The 21,660-nt window shown below is 40.8% G+C and overlaps 1 protein-coding gene across 4 annotated transcripts in view; it reads right to left on the bottom strand.

Moving 5' to 3' along the window:
- Positions 1 to 21,660, bottom strand: part of TSPAN4 (tetraspanin 4) — a 427,493-nt gene that overhangs the window by 261,034 nt on the left and 144,799 nt on the right. For all 4 annotated transcript variants that reach the window (XM_064714684.1, XM_064714680.1, XM_064714679.1 and 1 more), the window contains one exon: positions 16,895 to 16,976. Coding sequence is in view for 3 of the 4 variants with exons in the window: in XM_064714680.1 (XP_064570750.1) it covers positions 16,895 to 16,976 (82 nt within the window). In the remaining variant the exon portion in view is untranslated. The remainder of the gene's footprint in view (positions 1 to 16,894; positions 16,977 to 21,660) is intronic.

Here is a 21,660-nt window from a genome sequence, read left to right as displayed (position 1 = left end):
GTGCAACGTCCAGCTAAACTTCAACTTGCCAAATTTCATCCCATTATTGACAGCCCAATGTTCCAATCAATCTATATCCCTCTTTCAGAGAGCTAAAGCACCTCCTACTGTGGTACGGCCAGTGAATTTGCTAATGGTACAGTCAAATCCTGCATTCAGCTCAGAATAAATAAACTGAACAAGCCTAGAGCTGAACCCTGAGAAATGCTGCTGGTAAACATCTGCCAGCCAGGTGAAGCCCCATTCACTACAACCCCCCGAGCTCTGCCCTTCAGCCAATTCTTCACCCAGCACAACACAAACCCCTCATCCCACAGCTGGCCAGCTTGTCCAGAAGGATCCTGGGAAAGCATCAGTATCAAATGTCTTACAGAAATCCAGAAAAATTACACTTCCCCTGCCTTTGCTTCATCCATTAGGCACGTGACCTTACCATACAACGAGATCAAATGACTTCAACAGGACTTTTCCTTGTGAAACCATGTTCACTGTACCTGATGACTGCATTATTCTTCAAGTGCCTTTCAATACCACCCAGTATAATTTTCTCCCTAGACTAACTAACACTAACTAAGTAACTAACTTTTCTTCCAGAAGAAGGTTAGAATAACTGGTCTGTAGACCCCCAGGTTTTCCCTCCTGCCCTTTTAGTAGACTGAAATAGTAAAACAAATTAAATCCCATAGATCATAATCTGATCTCAACACTGAATTTGCTAGGGTGCAGTCCCTATCAGAAGGAAGATCTAAGTGGCAGCATACAGGATTGGAGTCTCACTTTTTACCTAGTTCTACTTCACAAGGGGTCTTTTATACGCATATTTTATGCCCTGTTTCGCTTTCTCAGTGCCACCTGCACCCACAGTGATGCTGCATTTAAATTTCCAACTTGCAAGACAGGGCTTGAAAATCACCTTCCTCCATAGTGAGTGGGAGGTTTTTTTCCTGCTGGAAACAGAGGAATGTATCAAAATATAATCTAGATTTCCACCGAACAATGCATTTTTTTCCCCTTGGATTTGTCAGCTTTGTTTTGACTTTGTAATTAAAACCTAATCTTGTAAAATGTAATTTTTAAAGCATTATTTGTAATTTTTAAAGCATTATTGTAATTTAAAATCATGAAAGATAGAATCATTAAGATTTAAAAAACCTCCAAGATCATCAAATGCAACCTTTGATGTAATAACAGGCAGAGAGAGACTCTTCAGCAGGAACTGTGGTGACAGGACAAGGAGTAATTATAGAATAATTTTGAAATTGAAAGAGAGAAAATTTGGATTAGGTATTAGAAGAATTTTTTTTGCCATGAGGGTGGTGAGACACTGGACCAAGTTGATTAGGGAGTTTATAGATGCCCCAACCCTGGAAGTGTTCAAAGCCAGGCTAGATAAGGCCTTGAGCAACTCAATCTAGAGGGAGGTGTTACTGTCCATGACAGCGGGTTTGGGACCAGATGATCTTTAACTCAACTCCACAACATTCTATGCTTCTAGGTTGAACACTCTATGATTCTATGTCAACTAAACCACAGCACTGTGGCATTGCCTCCAGCCATTCCTTGAACACCTACAGGAATGGTGACTCCATCACCTCCCTGGGGAGCCCATGCCCGTGCCTGGCCAGCCCCTCAGTGAGTAAATCCTTCCTGATGTCCCACCTGAAGCTGCCCTGGCACAGCTTGAGGCCATTCCCTCTCATCTGGTCATGGGTTGCCTGGGAGAAGAGACCAACCCCCACCTGACCACAGCCCCTTCCAGGTTCCATTGCTCTCCTACATGTGGGGATATCCGCAGGAAACACCAATGTCACTGTCCTTGGTGGAGCTAGGCAGTGACAAATCTGGGAGTTTGTAGCTAAACCTCTCATTTTGTTGGAGAAATCTGATCTTCAAGGAACATCACAGGCAGAATTACCACACTTACATCAATTTTTTTAGGCAGATTGTGACTGTTCACTCAGCTTCAGCTCATGGTTTGACTTAACACAATAAATAATGTTCACTCCCAGGCCTGGCACGTGCTGGGAGCAGCATCACTGGGCCAAAGTGAGAGCAACAGCTCCCATGGACACAGGGGGCAGGGAGAGAAAGGGACCATTCTGCAGCTTTCCTTACCTGCAGTGTGCTGTCCCCTGCAGCTCTCACCTCTCATGGCCCTGCAAAGCACCTGCCTGGCAGCTCCTTCACAATCCTCTAACTGGCACAAACAGCACACACCCAGCTTCCAAGGTGGAAAGTATAAACCTGTCAGCTTAATCAAATTGACACAGGTCTAACACAGCAGCAGGACACCTGAGGCTTCTAAAACAAAATAATAAAAAATACCCCTGATATCATGTTTGTACACCTTGACCACCATTTCTGCCTGTTCTAGCTCAACAATTTAATAAACCTTTCTGAATTTGTGGTTTTTAATTCTAATCCTCAAAGCACTACATAAAGGCTAAAAGACAGAATAGCTTATCTATTACTCATTATGTCTTTCTCAACACTCATCACTTTTTATTTTATTGGAAACCCCTTCAAACAGGATCCGTATTTGAAGTGAAACATGCTATAAAATATAGAAAGAAGTTTTCCCATGGAATGAGGACTGCAATCAATTAAAATTCATTATTCTACACATCTTCAAGATATTTGTTTCAACATCTAGATTGCATGGAAGTCCTCCCTGTAGCAAAGTCACCTTTATAGATGCTATTATTTTACATTAGGAGATAAAAGCAACCTTGTCATACAAAGGCTACTCATCTGCATCATTCAAATATGTGTATATGAATTTTGGGCTTCACTGACACCTCAAGCCTCAGAGAGTGTGGTGTTCATTTTGTTCAAAGTCAATGCCACTTGTCTGACAGTTGGTAAATTTTGTGTCTCGTTTTCTGGGCAGGATTCCTCCCCTGTTATCTTTCAGTACCCTAGAAAAAATTGCTTTCAAAATTGAAGTTGCCAAGTCAAGCGCTTTCCTCCTGAGCAATCTCTAGGATGTGTGCCTTCCCAGCCGAAGTGCTGTCATTCCTTCCTCACTTAGGGCACCTTGAGAGTCAAAGCAATGAAATAAAACCCTGGCAGCCCACTGGCAGTGATGGTGGTCACTCAGAACGCAATGGAATTGCATAAGCATTCAGTGTGCACACAGACATCGATGCATTTAAACACACACTTTTGGCGACATGCCTACAAACACCAGGGGCTATCACTGCCACTTGCAGACCTGGTATTACCAAATCTCAAATGAAATCTGAAAAGTAGATGAAGCATAGCAGAGACCAGGCAGTGAGTTAACTGCATGACATTTCTGTTGGCAAGCCAAAGATTTAAGATTTTCACAGCAGGTTCTGCACCATCCACAATACTGAGCAATACTGAACGGGGCAAATGCAAGAGCTGGCACCTGCTGGTACTTTGTAGGCATTCAAGCCTACAAGCACATTCATAAAGTTAAGTACCTAGTTCTGTGCCCTGTTAGGGAAGTACAAGTTTAAACAACAGTTTAAAGTTAAGATATTGCACACACAGCTTCACTGAAACCCAGATATGAAGCCAAAGGAATTTCAAATTGTCTACAGAATGTGCAACACGACCTTAAGTGAGCAGTTAGCTTGTGGAGGGTACTCAAGAGACTGACAAAACCTGTAGGAAGCTATTCATTTACTCCTTCAGGGAACCTGACTATGCCCAAATTCCTCATCACACCAACAACTGTAGGTGGACAGGGATGAACAGGAGATTCACCCTGGGAGGGAAGCAAATGCCACTTCAAACAACAGGTAGGAATAAATACTGTAACAGAATACAGCAGCTCTGCAACTGTGTCCAAGATAGAGAATTAATCAGCCAGAATATATTATCTGGAATTCTATTTCCTTTCATTCTCAGGGCTTTCCCAAGAGGAAGCTAATACCGGATAGGAGACAAGGATTTGCAAGAAAACCTAATGCAAGAAGTCATTAAAAATCAGCAAACAAAGTTTTCTTGTCAGTAAATTACATACAACAGCAGAATACTTGATCCTCAAAGTCGCAGCTTATGAGGTATTTCATACTGGGGAGGGTCTCAACTGGCTCAGCAATGTCCAAATTCAGGCTTCATCAGCCCTCCTGGAGATATTTATTGCAGAACATCTTTGTACTTGCTGCATTCTTCACAGCACTAGGAGATGCTGGAGATCTTCTCACTTGGAAGGCAATTCTTCTAAATTGGAAAGAAGGCACAACACCTTCTCATCATGCTGTCATATTGGATTTTGAACTCTTTTTGACACTAGATTGTGTCAAAAAAGGAAATAAAAATAAAAACGCAAATTGACAGCTTCTGCAAAGCTTGGAAACTTTGTTTGAACTCAATTAATCTGGTTTAGAAACTATTCTCTAACACCATCTGACACAGCAAAGAACAGAGGTTCTCAAAAGGAAAGTGGCGGCTGCCAAAGTTGGCCTTTGCTCCTCTTTCTTAGAGGCACAAAAGAGAATGGAAAAAAATAAAAAAGAAATAGTACTTTCAGAAACTATTAGGGGTATGAGGGACCACTATACTCAAAGATTCTAAAAATGAACATTGTGTTTCCACAGTCTGCATTTCTATAGGAGTAGAAATCAGTGTATATACACATGATAAATACAAATACATTATGAAGAGAATAAGCTGTCTTCCAAAAATTTCTGCTCAATGTTTGCTTGACTACAAGTAAGGCTGTAAAGTATCTTGACATTTTTTCCAGACATGATACCAAAGTGGTTAAAAAATTGGTTTTGTCGCAATTAGCTCTGTCACAGATTTCCCACAGAACAAGGAGGCAGAGAGAATGCTTGGACTTGGCTCTGTTCAGAAGGACTGATCTTCATGAGCATGTTTTTCTGTATCCTTGTACTACTAAAATGTATTCCTGCTAATGTGCATCTAATGATGTGCCCCCAAGATTTTAAAGGAGGTGGTTCAGCAGGAGGTGGCAGCTCCATGGGCTTTGCTGATTTCTTTGCCCACATGCATTAGGTAAGAGTAGAAAAACTATACCCTCCTATACATGCTTTATCCTCTGTAACCCAGACACTGTAAGAGAGCTCTCCCATGCCAGGAGATGCTTATTAGCAGGGATATCTGAAATTAAAGACTCCCTGATAAAGAATCTGGCCATCCTCTTCTGTCACTCCCAAGATCTACTGCCCTCCTCGGGCTTTGCTGGCATGCCATCTCATGTTGACCTTGGCAATAAATACTTCTAAAATGAAAGAGATTTCCCATTGTGATCAGGCAATAAACATTATCAGCCATGTGTTTGCCAAGGCAAGGGGCAGAGAAGCACTGATCAGCCAGTGCACGTTAATGTATGTGAGGATATTGCAAGTTAAGTCCAAGGGCTTCCCAGATGTACATCAAGGGGCATGGCTACCATCTGTCAGGAGAATCTCCATTTTTCTATTCCTTCACATTTTGAACAGAACTCGACAATATCAAAATTATTCATACTTTGCAAGACTATTACTCAAAGCACTTTGGAGAACACTCTTTATACCTATGGAAAGCTTCATAACATCCTTGCAGCCTATTTTCTATATTTAGGCTTGAATACTGCAACATCTGCAGGAATACTACCAAAAAAAGAGGTCAGTAACTGTTAAACAGAATTTCATTTGCTGTCATTTATCATATCAGGCTGCTTTTCAAAAGGCAATATGAAATCAAGCCTGTTGAAATTCATCCATATGACAAATGCCTATTTCCTGTCTCTGCTTCAATTTTATAGTGACTTGTCTGCCCTTATTAGATTTAGTACCTGGTGAAGTAAAAAGAAAGAAATTCAAAATGGCAAAGAAATCTAAATCTGTGCCACAGACATGTCCAGAAGTACTAACTAAAGGGCTGCCTAAACTCCGAAAGCCAGGACAACCCAAGTATGTTCCATCTGCACATTATGAAAATTTTAAACAATACTGTGAAGCTCTCTTTAGTCCTTCAGGTTTCTATTAAACTATAAAGCAATAGATACAGTTTTTGGCAAAATTAACAAAAAAAAAACCTGCTCTCAATACACTAGAAGCATTATTCAGTTGATACGGAGGAATTGCATAGATTTAACCTCAAACAAAATTTCTAACAGCTCTGTAACAACAGAAAGACATGATGAGACTGAGGCTGTAAACAGACTTTGCATCTTCCAAAACTCCTACAAACAGCATCAACACACTTTCAGAAAAGATAAGCTTAAATTATTAAATTAATAGGAGTGTAACATGCACTTGGACTATGAAAAGTACTTGCAGAACACCAAATCTCTTTAATAATTCCTCTGGCATAACTAGTTTATAAATTCATGATATGGAGTAGATGACTCACTCCTAGCCTACCTTTAGTGTCCTCATACTGTGAACTCTTAGGGCCATGATAAGATGAGAGCAGCTTTCATAATTATGACAGACAGCATGAAGAGCAGGGGGTGGTGTTTAAATTAAACTTTAGCTACAACTTAGCAGCCATATCAGGAGCTGGTATAAAATTGCAGCACTCTATTAAGGCTGTAGTTCCACATAATTATTTTTACTGACTGTACAGTGATTTAAGAGAGCTAACTCTCCCTCCCAGCTCTGGTCTCCTCACAGCAGAGTCCAATTCCAACTTACTTAAGCTGACTCAGTTACTCCCAATGTCACGCTCTAAACTAGAGCTGTGGAATCATGCTGATAAAATAATGTAAACATAAATAAATGAAACTTTAATGAAGACAGGGAAACTTCCCCAGTTTTGAATCTAACCCTCTGCTGTTCATGAACTGTAACTACTTGTTGATTTTGGGGATGTATTTGTGTCTAAACACTGACTGCAGGGAGACAGTGGCATTGAAACAGACCATCACATTCATCAGCTGCCTTCTGGGTGCAAAGTTCTGGGTTATTTTGGTCAGTGCTATAGTCTAATATATGTATCACACTTCCCCCTTAGCATGAATGAAAGGTGAGGATGAACTCACATGTTTGCAGATAGTTTTAAACATACTGGAAATAGCAGAGTTATCACACCAAATTTTTGCGAACTTCATCCAAACAATAATGAAACTGTAAGGTCCACAGAGGTGAACAGTATCTATATTTTTTTCAGTTTTAAATGTTGTTACTCTGCCCTCAGCCTTGGCTACAGCACAGTTGAGGCCTGCACTCCTCCTTTGGGAGCCTTGGAGAGAGCTGCTTTGGGGCTTTTTTGGGGGCTGAGATTCTACCATTTGGCATCCAGCTGGGCTGCAGCATCAATCCTGGAGTGACAGCAGAGCTCACACATTCAGCTCATGCCTCTAGACAAGCACAAATAATTCACAGGCCAGTGGGTGACTCTGACAGATGGCAACCTCTGAGTGATGAAGGCCAAGTTCTTGCTGAAGTGAACAGGGACAGCATGGCAAGACAGCCAGGAAAGCAGGGAGCCCAGCCTATCCAAAGTCACAGAGCAATTCCTGTATATTAACAACTACTCATTTTCATTTCATCAGAACCTTACAGCCTGCCCCTGTTTCCACTCCCTTTACTTCTAATTTTCTCTCCTTCAGGAGTCTTACCTTGCCTTTTTCTAGACTTTTCCATTAGACACATCTCATCCCCTCATGTATCACTTCATGGCATGCACTGACCTCCTCCTCTCATTTTCTGAGCCAAATATCCTTGTCTGACTTAGAGATGTTTCCACATTTAAACTCCAGAGTTATGAAAGAGATAGTGGCAAAGGGTGGGAGGTTTGTGGAGTCAGCACACAGACACACAGTGCAGAGTTTCAATCTGGGGTAACATGTTTTTAGACAGAGCATCGAGAAGACTGTTTGCTTCTGCTAGTTTAAATAAAATAAAATGAAAGGCCAAAACTCTGAACCTGACTCATTACTGGGCACAGTCTGGGCTACTTTAGGCAAGCAGTGAGGTACAGAATACCAGCTGTAATTGCTGTAGGTTATGATATGCTTAGAAATTAAACAAAGTAGTTACTGCAGAATACTTTCAAGTGATTTAAAGAGTTCAATTTCTACATAGACACTCTTACCCCAGAACAAATGTCCTCATAGGAGATTATACCTATAGAATTAATTTAAAGTAGCTTATTTGAAGAAAAGTTCAGGAACAGACAGACCTTCGGATTTAGCTGATCACACAGTGAAAATTTTCCAATCCAATTCACTTTCCCTACAGTTTTGTTCATTTTGTTTCACCTTCAAGTCTTTACTGGCTGCTTAGGTTACTTCCACTACAACCTATGTGATCTTAAAGAAGAAACCAGAAAAGGAAAAATATCCACTGCATTGAGGAGAAATGGGGATAGGGATAGGCAGGCGTATAGAGCACAGCACTTCCACCTCCAGCAATCAGCCAAAATAATCTGTGGCTTGAAACCAGTGGGAGATCTCTCATGACACCAGGAGGGAGTTAATGTTCAAAGCTGTAACACAGTGGACTCAACACCAAGCAAGCAGAAGAGAGGGTGTGTTCCAGGATAATATCAATCTCTTTTTTCCAAGTTGACCTGGGCTTTACTGAAGGAGACAGGATTGAAGTTTGTTTCAAATCTCTTTAAATAGATGAAAGTCTTTGAATTGAAAAGACAGTGGATCAGGGCTTTCATGTGGCTCCTATCCCTCACTGTGAGACTACACCCAACAGCCAAGAAATAAAAGGAGAGGTTCTGCCTCCTCACTATCTTGCTTCCTCTTCTCTGTGCCTGGTGAAGTCCTGCTCAAACTGAGGGGGAGAAGAGCTTATTTGCTATTATAACGGAAGGAAAACATCACATCTCATCTCATGCTTATAAATCAATTTAAACCCCACTAAGAAGCTCAAACTGCCAATAACTGCCATTTTCTTTTAAAGAAGATGGGCTTCATAGTGAAGAAAGGAAGAATTAGTTGCACTGCTAACCACCTTGCATGACTCATTTTTCCACCTGGTTTGTTTCCACCATAGAGTGCTTTGTGCAAACTTCTCTGTTCAGAGCACAGAGCTTTTTTTCCTTCCTTTTTCCTGAACTCCAGGAAAGACCTTCCACCATGGTGATCTCCCCAGGTTACACTGGCAGAGCTCCAGAGGGCAAACAAATGCTTATCCAAAGCATTCTGTCACCTCTTGCTACACATCCATTCGTGAGGAGTTCAGCAGGAAAAAAAAAAAATAGCAGTGGTAACACTGGTAATGTGGCACAATTCACCACAGAAGACACACAAGATGTGTAAAAAGCAGAGGTAAGAGATTTTTTTTTCTGAAACAGACGTTCTGTGTACTATACAATCCCACTAAACTCCCTTTGGTAACACTTGCAATGCTGGAAAAACCATCATGACAGAAATCCTAGCAGTTTCCAAATCTTTTATACCCACTAGCATCACCTTTATGAGCTTTTTTCTTGGGGTTTGTTGTCATCTCATTGCAGGGGTTCCACACTGTCATTTCCTTATCACAAAAGTTCCATACCTTGGAGTTCCTCGTGGGCAGCTCCTCAGAGCACTGACTCTTTCTCCTTCACAAAGCAGCCACTGACTCCAGTTCCCCTCTCACCCAGCCACCCCACCCTTATAGCACTCTGGTTCTCACTGGTTACAGCTGTGTCCTGTTAAAGTCAGGCCTGCTCCTAATCTTTGATAATTGGCCCAGCTGCAACTCCTCAGGGGTAAGATTACTTTCTACACTATCTCTATTCTCTTATATTCTGTGCCCCTACAGGGGTCTCCAAGGAGTTTAAAGACCAGCTTGTAGCTACACTACTCTGTGTATTAGTGGCTACAAACCCAGCTCAGACCCAAGTGCTCCTTTTAGTACTCTCCACATTGTATCTTTGCAACCAAATCATTTCAAAAGGCCCTTTACTCAAATTTTCAGAGGAGCTCTGGTGCACCACTTAAGCAGCTGAAGAGGGGAAGAGCTGCTAGAAATGTGCTTGGAGCTCTGCTGCTCATGAGATGACACCTAAGGTCAGACTTTTTCAGTACCAAAGGGACATATAGCATCCTAAACACCTGGAAAACAGAGCCACACATTTAAGAAATCAGGAACTGAGTTGGTAACTTTTACCTCATTCTTCTGTAGCCATTAAATACACTTTAAATCAAAAAGCAAATATTCAGTACCATCTCCGACCACATGTTATTCCTGATTTTAGTCTCTTGACCCACTCTGAGCCAATCTTGTCACCATTGCTTTCAGAAGCCTGATTTTATCTTTTTATCACTGCTGCTACAAGACAGCTGACTGCAAAGAACATGTCGGTAATGAAATCAGTTGACCCAGAAAAGAAGTGCTAACACCAGTCTAGATTAAAAAAACAAGTACAAGTAGATGTTCTCTCTGACTGCAGGCAGTCCATGCTAAAATGCTGGAGCAACACAAGCACTGTAAAAGAAAGTCCCCTGAATCTGCCCATATGCCAGGATGCCAAGCTTTCCTAAATTTCGCACAAGTTTAAGCATGTGGGTGACCTACTTAAAACAGTGTAATTAAAATAAGCAAGAGTGCAATTATATTTACTATAAGAAGGCCTAAAGTTTTCTATTATTTTATCCTCAAAAAGCAAAAGCTTTCTTAGAAGTATTGTTCAGACAAAGCAACTTACTTTTGCAGGCTCTAGTTTTAGACTCTTTTTAAAAATGTGGGTATTCACCCACTGACACAAAACTTGCTTAATAACACATGCCTGCTCTACTTACTTGTTTCATTTACCTTACAGTTTTCTCTAATATGAGGAAAGCTCCTTCATGAAAGGACAGATTTTTTACGTGCCAAGCCCAGGACTTACCAGATTCCACAAACAAGTGTAGCAGCACATGTCTTCATCCTAGGCTTCTACTAACCAGATGCTTTTTATATTCTCTGACTCAAAAAGGTAATGCAAAGTAAAATAGTGCTCTCACACACACAAGACTTCAAATCCATCTCAAGCAGTTTTCCCTGCTTATCAGACTCTAAGCTTTCTCCTAGCCACTCAATAAATCCCTCCTATTCACAGAGTCTCCCAAAGATCATAATAAAATAATAAAATCCAATATTTGTCTTGTATTCCCGAATGGAGTGTGCACACATGAAGATGGAATCAGGAAATCGTGAAGCAGAGAGGACTGGACACCAGAAGAGCCATACAAAATCACCTAAAGCCAATAAATTTAAGAGCTTTCAGCTGCTGTCAAGAATGTCTGGACTAGCTGAGGAAGAAAGAAGTCCAGCTTAAAAGAAGACCATATGAAATGGCTCTAATACCTCCAGGTAAAAGAGGTTTTTGTTAACATACTACAATACCATTATAGTTCAGACTGCCAACAGTACACATCCAGCAGCAACACCAGTGAATATTTTAAATTACTCTGTTCACAGCTAGGTCGGCTCTGGGAGCAGGTACCCAGCTTCACTCCAGCTCCCTTCCTGCAGTGCTTGTTCACCCTGACTGCAGACACTGGGACCTTGGCAGTGCCAGAGGAAGAAAAAGCTCAACCTCCATCTCCCATTTGAGAGGTAAGGTGTGCAGGGCTTAAAATTGCTTTGTAGGATTGAAGAATTCCCACAGTTTCTGTGGGAAGTAGCTTCACACAGAGGGTCTGGGATACTGTTTGTAGTCAAATCTTGAGCACAAGGCCGGAATTCTCCTTTACTGCAGAGCTGACACTCCAGTCTGAGAGCTCGTATTTCATAGTAAAAAAGTAATGAAAGGAGCTTCTATATTTCCTGGTTAACATTTCAGCCTTCTAAAGGGTAATAAACCAATATCTCCCTACAACAACAGATAAGCCAGACAAATAAAATGTCAAACTACTTTAGAAATAAGGTAGTCAAGATAATAGAATGAATCTCTTGAGTAGCCATTAATAGCATTTGGCAAAGATGATTCCAGAGGACATATGATATCTAACACAAAAGGATGTGCTATTTTTGTATCTCCCCTTTAAAATTAATTTAGTGCTGACAGGAAGATACCTGCTTAATATCTAAAACCTTCCCCACATCCTTAGGAGGAATGATACCACTAACAGTTCTATGAAAAAACCAAAGCAGAGGCTGCATGGCCAGACAGAGGGAGCCCTGTGCTGAGATTCAAGGCCAGGGATCCTTATCCCAGCTCTCCTACCAGCCAAGTGACCATGGGGGCAAACTGCTTTCCCTGTCCCATATCTGCAGTGTGAGATTATCGCATGCTCCACAAAACATTGAGATGTATCAGCACAGTGTGCTGCAAGAGCTCTGTTTTTATTACCACCAAATTCCCTAGCTGCACAACTAACATAAAGGAAATAAAAACTCCATATCAACCAAATAAGCAGCTGAAGTTGTGAGTAAAACAGCAATATGGGATCCAGACATATTTATTTGCTTGCATTGCTTCCTGCAAAACAAAGACGACAGTAAGAGCCCGTATTAACAATTACTCAGTGTCACAAAACTGGAATATATCGGCTAAACCTAACTTTTCCTATTGTGCTCTCTGAATGACTTGCCATTATCACTATAATACAGCATGAAAAATACCACACTCTTCAGCGTCTATTTTTTGATTAACCAGGTGCTCTGGGAATTTCTTTCTATCCCCATTTGTAATTACTAGTTGTTATTGACATTTTCAATGTGACTTGCTCACAATTAAATCTATTTGGAAAGAAAAAAACTTTTTTTCTTCCATAGAAATGACTTACTTATATTTAAAAATAAACCAGACCTGTTAGGTTAAACATCTAATTCTGATCCTTCCTTCTGCCTAGTTCTGATTAAGTTTTCCTCATTTTCCAGTGGCTCTCAAGAGAATTGGAGAAATTCACCATCTCTCATAAGGCAAGTGGAAACTTTGGAGAAGTTTGCAGTATGATAATGAAAGCCCTTGCAGCAAGCCTCTCATAATAACAGTTATCCTCACGGTACCCAGCCCTCTGAGCTGGCAGAGATAGGGAGCAGAATGAAGCCCTCATAATTCAGGAGAGCAGATCAGTGACCTGCTACACATGTACACATACATAAGGCTATGGGCCCTGATAGGATCCACCCAAGGACACTGAGGGAGCTGCTGGAAGAGTTTGCCAAGCCACTTCCAACCATTTGTCAGCTGTCCTGGTGAACCAGGGGGCTCCCAGTTGACTGCAGTCAGCAACCGGAATGCCCAGATAGAGAAGGGTTGGAAGGAGGATCTGGGGAAGGACAGACCTGTCAGCCTGACCTGGGTGCCAGGGAAGGTCATGGAGCAGATTGTCTTGAGTGCCAGCATGTGGCACATACTGGACAACCAGTGGATCAGGCCCAGCCAGGATGGGTTTCTGAAAAGCAGCTGCTAGGCTGCTTGACCAACCTGATGTTCTAAGACAAGTGATGTGATTACTAGATGATGGAAAGGCTGTGGATGTGTCTACATGGAGTTTAGTAAAGCCTTTGACACTGTTTCCCATGGCACTGTCCTGGAGAAGCTGGCTGCTCATGGCTTTGGGTGGATGCATTGCTCACTGGGTACAAACCTGACTGGATGGCTGGGCCCAGAGGTGGTGGTGAGTTGTGGGTAACAAGTGACAGGATGAGAGGAAATGGCCTAAAGTTGCACCAGGACAGGTTTAGATTAGATAGTAGGAAAAACTTCACTTAAAGGGTGGTCAGGCATTGGAATCGGCTGCCTAGGAAAGTGCTGCAATCATCATCCCTGGAAGTCTCAAAAATGTGTGGATGGGGCACTCCAAGTGACATGGTTTAGTGGTGAACATGGTGGTGCTAGGGTAATGGTTGGTACATGATCATAAAAGTCTTTTCCATCTTAACAATTCCATGAGTCTAAGTGCTGGGGGATGCAATAAGCAAAGCCCCAGCTCATGGGCTCAGGAAGGCATTTTTGAGGCATTTGTCTCACACAATGCAGCTCTCCCCTTGGTTGAAGTGCACATAGATAAGCAGCAAGATACTCTTGATTTGCAAATATTTTCCCTGGTTCCAGATTCCTGGTCCTTTGCATTCACAATTTGGGCTAAAAATCAGAGTTTCACCTTCAGGACTTCCATTGCCATTTACAGCTGGAAAAGGGCTTCTCAGAGTGAGATTTTTTTCACTTCTTATTGATTACTGCTGTCAAAGGAGCCTGTAGGTTTTCTCCATCCTGTCAGCCCTAAGGTGTTAAGTATGGCAAACCAGCCTCCTTGTCAGCAGTGAGACGAGAAGCAAGAAGAGGTAAAGAAAAACAAACGCTGGCAGGGAAAGAGAAGCATTATTCCTTTCCACAACAACTCCATTCCTAACATCAGGCATGCAGGTAGAAAGCCTCTCCATGGCACAAAGATCCTTTTAAATCCCTCAGAATCTACAGCCTGACAGCTTCTGGTCTACACTCCTTGTCTGTGGGCAAGTACTACACTGACACAGGCAGCCTTTCCCCCTCTTTGTGTCAGGAAAGGAACACCACAGTGTGCCACTTCTCCACAAGGTCATCTCTTGTCTGCACAGCAGAAGTGACTATTCTGCTTAAATCTCACCTCCCGGTGACAGCACATTGAGATAACAATTCACACTACCTGATTTCCATGGTGAAATGCTACCTGGGAGACTCACATTTCTCTTGTATGAAGTACAAACACTAACTGCGTGCATAATCCAACCCATTCACTGTCAGCCCAAACAGATGCCCCCAGCACTCATTCACCATGGTTTCCAAAAAAGCCCTACACAGAAAGAGGTGTTTCTCCTTACTCTGTAAAGACCCCCTTAAGGACTCAATCTAAGAAATTTCTGCAGAGCAACAGAGATTTTTTTTTCCCTGCACACTTTATTCAACAGTGCTGTGCACCATGAGCAAGTAAACATGGTCTTAAGAGTTGTATCCTCCAAATCATACAGTCATCCTGTGTGAATATTTACAGTAAAAAAGAAAACAGAGCCTCCCACTCTTCTTCAAACCTTGCCTGGAAGCTCTGCAGAGTTAAATATATAACAATACAATATCAACAAAATCACTAACTGCATAAAATTGGGTCAGTCCAACTGCTGAAGGTTTATGCTTGCTGCATCTCCTTGGCCTAAATCTGTAATTCAGTCTGAGAGTTGAAAGCAAAGTTATTCAAGGTTTGACACAGTAATTCAGTAAATAAAACAAAAAACCCTAGTCCAATTAAAGATTATGGGTAAATTATGGCCACACTACCAACAACTACACTACCTGCTCCATTTAATTGCAAAACCTACATAGACAGAAAGGCCCTTTTGAGGGGCCCGTGTAACAACAGGTTCTTTAATTTTCACAGAAAAAATGAAGGGAGAAAAAGTAACAAAAAGAGTTATTTCTGATTTTAGCATAAATCACTGAGATTTTATTCATTCAATTTGATTGACACAGAGTAAGGTTAACAACATAGAACAGGTCTTAATTCCACTAGTAATTTAACATGGAAGTTATAATTTCAAAGATACACATCAGAAACAAAGAAAATACATTAAAAAAAAGTGGGGGGGAAACCCACACAACCAAAACAAAGAAACAAACAAACCCCAAACACTATAAAACCAAAGCAATCCAAGATCTAGATGTAGGAGCAGGAGGAGAATAATTACTGAACAATCAAGCAATGCAAAACCTCTTAAGAGACACCACCCTTTTTCGGGTGTGAGATTAACCAAGTCAAAAGTTGATATCAATTAACATCAATGGACTGCAATTCCACTTCACACTATGGACCTTGATCAAATCCTCAATTTACCAGTGCTGCAGAAGTCCACAAACCTACATGGACTTAAATAAACACCTGCAATTCCCAGAGAAAAGGGACACCATGTCATGGTGATTGTTTCTCTGAGTGTCTTCAGTAGCTTGCAAACAGTGACGACTTGCTGTTTGCTATCACACTTCTTTTAAACTGAAAGCCAGAAATTATTTTTCTTTCTGGATTTCTGACAAAATCTGAGTTTGCTCAGGTTGGGACTGGTCACTCTGTTGCCTGCAACTGTTTAAAGGAATCCAAAATAGGAAGTATTTAAATAGAATAAAGGGAAAATACTGAGCCTCTATTGAAAAGCTTCACCACTTCAGATATATCCACTTGGAAGTTATTACAGTGTTTTATTTCCAGCTTTAGTCTTCCAGAAGATTCAGAAATATTTTTCCCTACAGGGCTTTCAAAGGGACTGAACATAAACACCAATGCATCATCATCTTCCTTTCTGTCTACTTCAGGAGCTGCACTCTGTGAGATTATCCCAAATATATCTCAGTCTCTCAGCCATTTGTTGCTGGGTGATCAACTATATAGGTACAGCAACTCTGTCAGGTGCTGCAGCACCTCTTTTTATAATCTGTTTATCTGTTCCTTTCCTTCCCACAGTGTGTTCTTCTACACCTTCACTGTTTTCATAACATGATTTCAAGGATTGGACCTGGGTTTTTTGCCTATTTAAAATACCTATGCTGTGCAAAAAAATTCAGATTTGGAGGAAAGAATGAAGATTGGCAGATTTCATGCATGACTTCGGTTTTTATTTATTATTTCAATTTTTTTTCTTGAACAGTGAATTCTCATATCAGCATTTGTCATAAATCAAACAAGAAAAAAAGTGATCTGAGGATGAATGAATACAGGTGTGCTCAGAATTCAGGTAAACAAAAGCCACATCATATGAAGTTAATTTGCCAGTAAGAAACACATAGAGGATCCTGGGCTAATAATTCAATTCCCACTTCAGTCCCCTCACACAAAGGGCTCAGTACAATGTCTTTCCAGGCCACCACATCCCAGGGGAAAGAAGGAAACAGAACCCACATTAGCAGTAAGCAGCATCTCCTGGTACCAGTCTGATCCATTACATTAACTACTACTTTCTGCAGATTGTCATTTCTGCTCTCTAAAAAGCCATCCATTGAGGCCTGCAGCTGAAATGTAATTATCTACTCAGAAAGTTATTTCAAATCAATAAATAGATCACAACTGCTCACGTACCTGATGGAGGAACAGGAGCTCAGAGTACTTGATGTGATCCCAGCTGACAAGGCGGCCTCTCTGCAGCCAGCACACTGGGGACCTGCAAAACAAGGCCTGTGTGTCAGAAGTTGCACATCTCTTACAAAATACAAGGAAAAAACTCTTTCTAACCGTGCCTTTGAGAAGGACAAAAGAGACCCCCCCCCCCCCCCATTAACTATGCTAAACCCACTGGACTGGAACCTAATAGAGAAAAACCTGGCAAGGTGGGACTGCAAAGAATGGTGCACGAAACTTCAGCTTGGCTCCTGAAATTGCCAGAATGACAACACCCACCAATGGCAGCAGGAGCAGAGCAAGGGGAGACATCACTTTCTAAAGGTGCTGGGATGATGTTCTTCACTCTCAATAGGATTTAAGCTCCTTTCTCCCATGGGCACTTCTGAACATAACACACAGCATGTTTCCACTTAGCCCCACGTTCAAGCACTTCATTAGAACAGGGCAGCATTATCAGCTTCTTTGCATAGTCTGAATCCTATTAAACATTGGATCAGATATGAGCACTTCATCCCATTAAACACTGGATCAGATATGAGCACTTCATGGACTTGAGACTCAAAAAACATGTACATAAATTCTACACATCCAGAATATATAATGTACAAATCCAATACTGGGGGTGGGGGCAGGTGGGGAAGTTCATTGAAAAACAAAATACAAGAAATTGAAAAGAAAAATTTAAAATTAGCTTTCTAAAATCAAAATATTTTCATAAAACACAGAGCATTAGCATCTTCGTCCTGCGTACTATTTTGGTTTTTAAGGAAGTTATACTTCTGATTTTTTTGTATAACCACAGAAACTATGTTTTCATTTATAGCTTTAAAACAAAGCAGAGCTCACATGAAAATCTCATGGATACAGAAATTGAAAAGATTTTATAAAACTTATTAAATTTAAAAAAAAATAAAAGAACCCCATTAGTAGAACAGCAACAGGCATCATTAGTGGGACAACACTGTACAAAAGAAAGAAGTAACTACATAGCACTGGACACAAGACAAGGCAGATGTAAATTAAACCTCCATCTCAGATCAGGTCATTGCCCACATGATGCCCTGTATTAAAACTTAACTTCGCAGAATCTCAGGCTGGTTGAGGTTGGAAGGGAGCCCTGGAGGACACCTGACCCAACTGCCTGCTTCAAGCAGGGGCACTCAAGAGCAGGTTGCCCAGAATTATATCAGACAGCTTTTAAAGATCTCCAACCACAAGGCTGCACAACCTCTCTGGCCAGCCTGTGCCAGCACCCAGTCACCCTCACAGCAAGAGTATTTTCCTGATGGTCACACAGAACTTCCTCTGTTTCAGTCTGTGCTTCTGTTCCTGTCACTGGGCACCACTGAAAAGAGCCTCACTCCTATCTTCTTTGTACCCTCCCTTCAGCTATTTATACATATTGATAAGATTCCCCCTGAGTCTTCTCCTCCAAAAGCTGAATAGTCCCAGTTGTCTCATCTCAGCCCTTCTCCATTACTCATCCTGTGGCACTTCACTTCCATCATGATGAGACTCACATACAAATGCACACTGCCTCCCCACTGCACATGAAGTCTTATCAAAGCCCACAGGACACTTGGCAAGTGCAGACGTTAGATCCCCTTCCAAAGCAAAGAGCTTGGGAATCAACACCCCAATAACTTGCTAGCAGCAGATTTCAGTAAAAAGGTGACAGGGTGACACTTCCCTTCTTCCAGGAGCCCAGGGAACTTGAGAAGAAATTATTTACCAAGTGCTGTGGCTCTATTCGTCCTTCTCATCCCCCACCACCCCAATTAAAGACTGACTGAAAGGTTTTGAAGGCAAGGCTTTTAAGCAAAGAATGCTATAAATAGAATAACAAGTGTTTTTATGCCAATGCAATGACTTCCATAGTTATTAAGGCAGAATTAGTATACTTGGAGAAACAAAAAACACCAATGGACAATTAAGAGTACAGATTAATCCTTAAAGACAAGATGCTTAAAGACCTAATAACGGAAATTTCATTTCCTTTCGGGAAGGGAAACAAAATCTTGCAAAACAAAGACTTACAAAGACTTTGGAAAGGAGATAGGATCAAATGAAATGCAATTTTAAAAAAACCAAAAAACCCAGAAAATTTGGACATTTAGTGACTACAAGAAAATGGTCTGGGAGGAAATGAGGTGCAGTGCAAAGGACCAAACTAACCTCAAAGATGTTGCAAAAGCAGGGGAAAAAATCAAGGAGGAAGATACGACTTTGAGGGGAAGATATGAGTGACATCACATGGGTACTGAAAAAAAAAATATCTTCACCAAAGTGAAAGCCATCAAAAGGCACAGGATGCCATCAACTGCAGGGACATGGAGCAAAGCTTGCCCAATTGATCCCCATTGAAATCACAAGATTTTGTTCCCCTTCCCGAAAGGAAATAGCCTGACTAAAACCAGTGAGATCAGAGCGATCTAACTCTTTCAAAAGGCCTGCAAGGTGTTTGATGCTTCTTTTACCAGCAGGCTTTCCCTGCCTTTGGTTGAATCTTATCCAAAAAGGTGAACTTCAAACACCTTTTTCAAGTCAAGAGGATGACACTGGAGGATGCCCTTTATTCAACCAGACTCACTCCACAGGAACAAACACAGATGTTCAGCACTCCTAGCCTCTACTTCATGACTTAAAAAAAAAAAAAACCTGCATAGTCTAATTACTGAACAAATGAAACAGATTAATTAGATTAGACAGTCAGAAGAAATAAGGCCATTCCTTCCCATTGAAGCACACATGCAGTACAGGAGATGTACCAAGAAGGAAAAAAAAAAATCTATTGCATATATTAAACAATTCAAGTACAACACTAGAAGATCTTGCAGGAAAGAAGTAATTCTAGCTGGGAAAGGAGACTATGAACTACTGATTGCATCAATGTGTCCCTACCCACTTGTGAACACTTCTGCTGCCTAGAACAGCATTACCGTGTCAGGCACGGAGCCTGAAATGCCTTGCAAGGTACAAAATCTGCTCTCCCTCATAATGTCTTTTATCCAAATCACATCCATACCAAAGGAACAGATTATTCACAACTGGGAAAATGCATCCAAAGTCTATTTCCCAGCAGCTTTTAAGAGAGGACTTCATAGAAGTGAGGAATGAATGAAAATCATCTTGGGAGAGTGCTATGTAATAAAAAGGATCTCATTGGGACAAATGTGTCTTTATTTTTGTTTCCAGCTTATTAGAAAGAAGAACATCCCACATTTCTTCCAGTTTCAAAATCCAAAAGCAACAAAACCAACAAAAATTTGAGTAAACTTATAGGTGAATTCTTTCTACAGTGTTTCTGCTTTGTTTCCAAGCCAAGAAAGTGCTTGTATGTGTTCTGTACACTTGATCTAATTTGATATATAGTATTAGAGAGAGAATTTGCTTGACCTAATGAACTCTCCTAGAGATCAGCACAACTTCAACTCTTTTGCTGTAAATCCTTCCTCATTTTAGCACAGCGTTCTACATATAAAAATACAACTGACCAGACACATAGCCCAGAAATCAATTCTGAACTTTTGCCTGAAGCCAAGGAGAAGCTCTTTTGCCCACCTAATGAAACATATCTATGGGCAAAAATGCTAAAATCTAAAACTTAATTAATTATAAAATTACAATAAATAAAATTAATAGCATAGAAACCATTATTAAAATCTAAAATAGATTTCTTCCCTTTTCATTAATCTTTTTGGCTTATGAACTTAATTTTTTCATGCCTGCCAGAAAACTAGACAACAAGGAATGTCAGCATCCATTTTGTTGAAAGCGTCTAAAACCATACTGACCCCATCAAAACACTGATTACAAGCTTCTTCTTTTACCTTTTTCATTTAACTCTCAAAGGATAAAAATGCGAGGTGTCTTTTGTCATAATCCAGAACTCTGCTAGCCCAAGACTGCGGCTGTTGATTTTTCACTGAGGTCAGTTCCCATTATTGCACTGAACAAGCTTAAGGCCAGTGCAACTTCAGGCTTACTTGACATCAATCACACGGTGACTTTTCAAACTCTTGGTATAGAAGCTCCCTTCAACAAAAAAATTAAGCTTCTGAGCTTGTGATTATGTATTCAGCCTAACTAGTCCCAGTTAAAGCAAAAGGGGTCTAACATCAAAAAAATGTTCCTGTTCCCTTCTTTGCTTGTTGTTCATTTAAATTCTGCCTGTCCTGGAAGGAGGAAAGTGCTGTAGATGTTTTGAAAGATTAAATGAGAGTTTATTCAATAGCACTGCAGTCAATACTTTCTTTAATCAAATAAAATAATATCCTAGGAACAAATATAGTGGATTTTTTGTATGAAAATCTCAATAGCATTCTTAAAAATGCATACCCAGTGCTGACACTGAGACATATCCAATCATCTTAGAATCATAAATAATTACTTTGAAAGCTTCATAAAAAGGCACATTCCTTGCTCTTCTGCAGCCATTCCAACTGATACAAAGAGCTCAGTTTTCAGGGGAAAGAAAAAAAAATATCACAAACACAAACCAGATATCTGAAGGTCAGTGGCTGTATGGCCAATGTTAAACAGATTAAATTAAGTAAATTATATTTTCATCATGTCCTAAGTGCCACAAACAGGGCAGTCTGTGTCCTGGGAGGGAAGACATCTCTAGCTCAAGACCTCCATGCCTTGGTACACAAGGTTCAGCCTTGGCTGAAATTTGGGATTAAGAGCAGGTCTGACTCAATTGCCGAGGACAGCCAGGCAGC

The sequence above is a fragment of the Zonotrichia leucophrys genome, chromosome 5 (genome assembly GCF_028769735.1).
Source record: "Zonotrichia leucophrys gambelii isolate GWCS_2022_RI chromosome 5, RI_Zleu_2.0, whole genome shotgun sequence".
NCBI classification, from domain to species: domain Eukaryota; kingdom Metazoa; phylum Chordata; class Aves; order Passeriformes; family Passerellidae; genus Zonotrichia; species Zonotrichia leucophrys.
Note: the sequence above shows the minus strand (reverse complement) of the source record. Positions and strands in the feature narration are given on the sequence as shown.